The sequence below is a fragment of the Acanthisitta chloris genome, unplaced genomic scaffold (genome assembly GCF_000695815.1).
Source record: "Acanthisitta chloris isolate BGI_N310 unplaced genomic scaffold, ASM69581v1 scaffold38313, whole genome shotgun sequence".
Lineage (NCBI taxonomy): Eukaryota > Metazoa > Chordata > Aves > Passeriformes > Acanthisittidae > Acanthisitta > Acanthisitta chloris.
In genome coordinates this window covers 3,100-9,759 of record NW_008663898.1, presented here as the reverse complement: position 1 = coordinate 9,759, position 6,660 = coordinate 3,100, and the positions used below count along the sequence as shown (strand labels likewise).

Below are 6,660 nucleotides of genomic sequence, written 5' to 3'. Positions count from 1 at the left end.
CGCCGCGGGCTAGTCCTGGGCGCTGTCCGGTGCGGCCTGGAGGGTACTCCGGCCGTGGGAATGCGCCAATTTCCTGCTGCATTCCTTTGTCTTTTAAAACGTAACAAAGCAAAAACCGCTGGATATGTTAGTGCTCTGGGGTTGCTCTGCAGAAGTGTTTACTGTTGCCCTACATTGAAAAGCAAGCATTAACGTGTTTGATTCTGGTATGACTGAAGGTGTGGGGGGTTTGGGTTTTCTTTTTATGTGCCTTAACTGTGATCTACATATGGAAGGTCAGATTTGGTTTTTGCCTCGCTCCCTTCAACTCAGTAGTTTCCAGGCTTACAAGCTAAGAGTAACACATCTGTACCAGCTGAAGCAGCACAGTATCTTGGTTTCTATTGGTGAGGATGAAGAGGGTATTAACCCCTTGGTAAGTCAAATGACAAAGAGAAGAAAATGTATTTGTAATGCAGCTCATTGTTTAAGACTACTATGATTATCTCAGTTGACCTTGCTTACCTTAAGTAGCTTGCTCATTCTGGATGCTGTTATATTTGATGCCAGGCCTTGGCCTTCTAATAGCCCATGTTTTGCTTATGCCAGAGCGTTGTTGTTTGTAGGTGAAAGTCTGGAACTTGGAGAAACGAGATGGTGGCAATCCTCTTTGCACACGAATTTTTCCAGCAATACCAGGTAACAAACCCACGGTTGTATCCTGCCTAACTGTCCACGAGAATCTTAATTTCATGGCTATTGGTAAGTAAAACTGAACTGTAATAGCTTAAGAGAAACATTATGGTTCTTACTCAGATGTAAGAAAAATTAATAGGTGACACAAAAATCAGCACAGAACATCCCGACTGTTTTTCTCGTTGCGCAGTTGTTAACGTTACTCTCAGAAAGAGATCATGTATCTCGCACTGTTGGGAGAGCTCTAGAAGATAAATGCATAGATTTAGTCTGAGTCTGTATGTTTTACACTAATAACTGATAGCTAAAGGGAAGCATATGTTTCTAGCTGATCTCCTCTTTTTCTGTCAGTCAGTAAGGCTATGCATTTCTTGAACTTAATACATTTAGCTTCTATTGGCACAGGAAAATCCATGGGGTTTGTGATACCGAATGTGACATTTTTTTCAAGCATGCTGCAGAAACCTTTTTTTTCAAAGAAAAAGGCCAATTTCTGTTTTGGGATTTAACTGTTTCTTGTAACATTTCTTGCTTAACTGCTGACAGAATAGGAGCAGTAGTGTTGTGAGGTTGCAAGTGCTCTCAGCTGACATGTTGCCTGCACTGAAATCAAAAAGCTTTCCCTATGTGTGTGGTGGCCTTCCACCCTGGAACAACTGACAGGACTGGGGCTGTTGGCAGGCTGTGAAAACTACACATTTTACTGGCTTTTAGCAAATCTCCTTCTTGTCTTTTTACAATATGTAGTGTGTTCTGAACAAGCAAGGGAATTAAAATGATAGAGCTGTAGGATGGGAAAGCGGATTATGAAAAAAAATATAGACAAACTCAAACAAAACTAACCTGCATGTGAAATTTGGTGAGGAAAGCAAGTTGAGCCTTGCTCAACGGTGCAGTCATGTGACAGCTGTGAACTGTAACAGGAGCAGTGGGGGGTGGTTTGGTGCAGAGTTACTGGACGTGAGAATGTGGCAATCCTGTTACTTTACACATTGCTGGTGAGCAAGGTGTTGTCACTGACTGGAGCTGCCCAGTTATGGAATGGGCAGAAAGATGCCCAGAAATGTTATGCTGGACAATATTTCAGGCATGCTGTATAAGTAAGTAACAGTTTAGTCTGTGCACTTCACCAGGTTTTGCAGATGGGAGTGTTGTACTTACAAAAGGAGACATCACTCGAGATCGGCACAGTAAGACCCAGATTCTCCATGAAGGCAGTTACCCAGTCACTGGCCTGGCTTTTCGACAGTCTGGCAAAACAACGCATCTGTTTGTGGTGACCACAGAGAACATCCAGGTGAGAGGTTTATTGGAAAAAATGAGACTCTGACTTGCGAATTGCGTTTGCTTCAGAGTGTAGTTCAGAGTGATCCCCAAACCCTTGAGTTTCCGCTGTAGTCTTATATGCTTTCAGTGAAAGATTATCCTCACCTGGAGCTGGACACTCATGGTTGTGGATTGCGCTGTTCATCTCTCAGCGACCCCTCCCAGGATCTCCAGTTCATTGTGGCAGGAAATGAATGCGTATACCTTTATCAACCAGACGAACGTGGCCCCTGCTTTGCCTTTGAGGGACAGAAGCTGATCGTTCACTGGTATCGGGGGTATCTCATCATTGTCTCCAAGGACCGAAAGACTTCCCCAAAGTAGGGCTCCTCAGAACAGATGAGTTCTTTTTGTTCTTGCAGCTTGCTGCTTTCCCTCTTTTTCCTTCTTCCCTGTGAAGCTTTGCTCTTGGGGGCTGATTGCAAATTTGTCAGAGGCTGTTGTGGTTCATCCAGACCCATATATCAATTAACTTCCATTGTGGGAGTAGCACAGTTAAGCATACTGAATGAGTGGGTTTTTTTCACCCAGACCTATGAGTTTCTCAGTTGACCAGGTAGATGGAATTTGTATATAAATATGTGGTGTTTTGCCTCTGGGTCCACTTAGTTTAACTGCCCAAATGTACCCTGTTTGCCTTGTATTATGCTCTCCTTGTTTTGTGAAACTTCCTTCTGCTCTCCAGGTCAGAGTTTGCTGGGAATGAGGCACAGAATTCAGACAAACAAGTCCTGAATATTTATGACTTGTGCAACAAATTCATTGCATATAGCTCAATCTTCGATGATATAGTGGATGTCTTGGCAGAGTGGGGTTCTCTGTATGTACTGACAAGAGATGGGAAGATCCATGTACTGCAAGAGAAGGATACGCAAACCAAACTCGAGGCATGTATATATATTTTCTTATTAGTCTCTACCTTATGTATGCAAGATTGTATTGGCTGTGCAGATTGAAAAGTTAAACCATTCAGGTAAGTGAGTTACATTACAAATGACCTGATAGAATAACCAATGTTGTAAGACATTTGGTATTTAAAAGCCCAAGCACAGGTATGCACAAAAAAAGAAGAGACAATTTGTTTTCCAGGTGTGTTTCAACTTGTTTTGTGGGGTGATATTTCCCTCATACTGCTCTTACCCTGTATTTAACAGATGCTATTCAGAAAGAACTTATTTGAAATGGCCATTAACCTGGCCAAGAGCCACCACTTGGACAGCGATGGTTTGTCAGAGATCTTCCGGCAGTATGGTGACCATCTGTATAACAAGGGAAACCATGACGGAGCCATCCAGCAGTATATCCGGTAGGCAGTAGTGTCCTAGTACAGACAGGAGCTACAGAAGGCCTTGATTTCTGTTTCAGCCCAGGAATAAAACCAGTCCAAAACAAGGAAAAATGTGTGACTTGAGGTGAAAATTCTGCGCTTAGAGAGAAACGTGTCAGTGAGACTTAAAGCCTTTGAACAAGGTGCTTGAAAATATCTCTGTACACTTGACAATAAAGTTTCCTTTTCAGCGTATTTTAACATGAATAATGAAGGCACATTTTGGTTGTAGTGGGGTCTGATGACATCATTATAAAGAAGGTAAGACAGATGGTGCAATTTGACCATGTATGGCAGTCTTCTTGGAAAATGCTCCAACAGTTTAATGTCATTTTAAAAACATCTTGAGTTTCTTCAAACTAAAGCTTGGAGCATCCTGGATTTTGGGGCTCACTGAAAACTTCATGTTCAGTTTTTAAAATGTGTCTAGTGAGAGCCAGCATTTATTTTTACTGTTGACTTGTGTTAAGTGTCACGATAACTGGCTAAACTGCTCCTCGTAGGCATGGGCGTTTAAAGCTGACTTTGAGTTATGCGGCTGAAGTGAAGGGCAGCGTAGCTTTTGCTCCTTGTTTTTTGGGCTTCCCAGTTTGCTGTGGTCAGAGTGTAGTTCATCTTCTCGCTGCTGCCTTTAAAGTAGGATTCACTCCTTGTGTGCTGTCACTGTCATCCTGATTGAGGCTTTTATATCACAGTTTGTGCAGATGGGTGGTCTTCCACCATAACGAGTTGTTGCTTTTGATGCATAGCTGAGTGGTCCCAAGTGGCTTAGTGCCTGCTGAAGTTAAGTCTTCTATGTGCTCTGTTGTTAATTTCCCCATTTGTTTTGACTTCATGAGTATACAATATCTTGCAACATGACTCTTCTCCTCACAGAACTATAGGGAAGCTGGAACCGTCTTACGTTATTCGGAAATTCCTGGATGCTCAGCGTATCCACAACCTCACTGCTTATCTGCAGACTCTCCACCTGCAGTCCCTGGCCAATGCAGACCATACTACACTTCTGCTGAATTGCTATACCAAGCTCAAAGACAGCTCCAAACTAGAAGAGTTCATTAAGGTATTGGGGGGAGGTGAAATCATTTTGTGTTGTTATGTTGTCATAATAATTGAAAAAGGGTAGCGGTAACACTGTAAACTGGCTCCTGTAGGACTGTAAAGGGAGAGAAGAATGGATTTGTCACTCAGTACCCCTGTCTTTGCTCCTTTATTTCCAAGCTCTTGCTAACATTCTCAGTTTGGTTGGCTTGCCATCTGAATCTGGAGTGTGCTGGCTTCTGCCAGTGCAACTGGCAAGCAAATGAAAGGCGGTTAGAGTCCTTCATTTCTGCACGTGTGATACCTCCCTTGTGTGAGAGGTACCACGTTGTCCCTGCTTATGCTTTCCTCCTATTACAAAAATCATTGCTGCTTCTGGACTGTGGGAATGTTGCTGAGGGACCATCTTTCTGCTTCTGTTCTCGGAGACGAGTGAGAGCGAGGTCCGCTTTGATGTGGAAACAGCTATCAAGGTGCTTCGCCAAGCAGGTTACTACTCCCATGCCGTGTACCTGGCAGAGAAGCACGAGCATCATGAGTGGTACCTCAAAATCCAGCTAGAGGACATCAAGGTGAGGAGACATTACTGCTCCTGTATTCTTACTGGGGAGAATACCATCTCTCTAACCTTCTCTTTCGCTGAGAATACTATTTCACTGACCTCTTTCCTGGGGATAGGATGCTGGTGGGACTGCTGAGGCAGCGGCAGCAGCACTCACTGCTGCTTTTGTGGTAAACTAGCGGTGGAAATCAGAGGGCCTTACTTGTTCCATTTCAGATGTGGCTTCTTTATAGTGCCCTTTAAGAGGAGGAAGGTTTTTTAGTGAGAGATTCATCTAATCTAGCTCTCTTTCCCCCAGGCCACAACCAGTCTTCCTCCCTTAGGAGGAAAACAAGGAGGCATAGTGGACTAGGTGATAATTCAGAGCAAGTGGTGTTTGTGGCATACTTCCAGCATATCTTCAATGCTCTCTGTCCTAACCTCGAAGTGGAGAGCAGAGGCCAGTGTCCAGTGATTGTTTTGTTGGCTGTCTCTACAGAACTACCAAGAGGCTTTGCACTACATTGGAAAATTGCCCTTTGAACAGGCAGAGAGTAACATGAAGCGGTATGGTAAAATCCTGATGCACCATGTCCCTAACGAGACCACAGAATTGCTGAAGATCCTTTGCACCGATTACCGGCCCTCAGGAGACAGTGAGGGCCCTGGGATGCTGGAGGGAAAAAAGGTACAGTTTGTGTTGACTGAGAGTTCTTGCTTTCAAGTAGTAACTTCACAGAAAGTAATTGCTTCTGCATGCCTTGTGGTGCTGGCCTGATGTTTTAGGTATATTGAGGATTATCCTAAACACACTCTGCTCAGGGGAGACCTCACCTGGAGTACTGTGTCCAGCTCTGGAGCCCTCAGCACAGAACCTGTTGGAGCAGGTCCAGAGGAGGGCCACAAAAATGATCAGAGGCACTAAATGCTTTGCTGTGAAGAAAGCCTGAGTGAGTTGCAGTTGTCTAGCCTGGAGAAGAGAAGGCTCTGGGGAGACCTCACTGCAGCCTTTCAGTACTCAAAGGAGGCCTATAAGAAAGATGGGGGCAAACCTTTTAGCAGGGCCTGTTGCGATGGGACAATGCGTAATGGTTTTAAATGGAAAGAAGGCAGAGTTAGACTAGATAGAAGAAAGAAACTTTTTTACAATGAGAGTGGTGACACACTGGTCCAGGTTGCCCAGAGAAGTGGTAGATGCTCCATTCCTGGAAACAAATACTCAGTTCAGATTGGACGGGGCCCTGAGCCACCTGATCTTGTTGAAGATGTCCCACATCATTGTAAGACCATTGGACTAGATGACCTTTAAAGGTCCCTTCCAACTCAAACTATTCTATGAGAAGCACCATGCTGGTGTACTGGTAACCCCAGAGACAAAAGATAGCTCAAAGCTATCGCTCAGAACTGATTCCTGATGTAGTTGGCATCCCGTGCCATGCTGTGTCTGTTGCGTCACAGACTCTGGAAATGAACATGCCTCATGGCAGGGAAGAAGCACCAGTCTGGCTGAGACTGATCTGGGTGCTTGTCATTTTCGGGTTGTGTTACAGGCTAATTCAGAGGAGTTCATCCCAGTCTTTGCAAACAACTCCCGAGAACTGAAGGCTTTCCTGGAGCACATGACTGAGGTGCAGGCTAACTCTCCACAGGGTGTCTATGACACTTTACTGGAACTTCGACTCCAGAACTGGGCACATGAACAAGATGAGCAGGTTTGAGCTCCTCCAGCTTTGTGTTTTGAGAGAGAGAT

At 44.4% G+C, this 6,660-nt stretch overlaps 1 protein-coding gene across 1 annotated transcript in view; it reads left to right on the top strand.

The window, feature by feature from the left end:
* Positions 1-268: 268 nt before the first annotated feature.
* Positions 269-6,660, top strand: part of VPS11 (vacuolar protein sorting 11 homolog (S. cerevisiae)) — a 9,413-nt gene continuing 3,021 nt past the window's right edge. Inside the window, exons 1-10 of the mRNA XM_009071129.1 lie at positions 269-415; positions 606-741; positions 1,809-1,972; positions 2,074-2,321; positions 2,687-2,888; positions 3,156-3,307; positions 4,205-4,391; positions 4,798-4,941; positions 5,410-5,598; positions 6,461-6,622. Coding sequence (XP_009069377.1) covers positions 269-415; positions 606-741; positions 1,809-1,972; positions 2,074-2,321; positions 2,687-2,888; positions 3,156-3,307; positions 4,205-4,391; positions 4,798-4,941; positions 5,410-5,598; positions 6,461-6,622 — 1,731 coding nt within the window. The remainder of the gene's footprint in view (positions 416-605; positions 742-1,808; positions 1,973-2,073; positions 2,322-2,686; positions 2,889-3,155; positions 3,308-4,204; positions 4,392-4,797; positions 4,942-5,409; positions 5,599-6,460; positions 6,623-6,660) is intronic.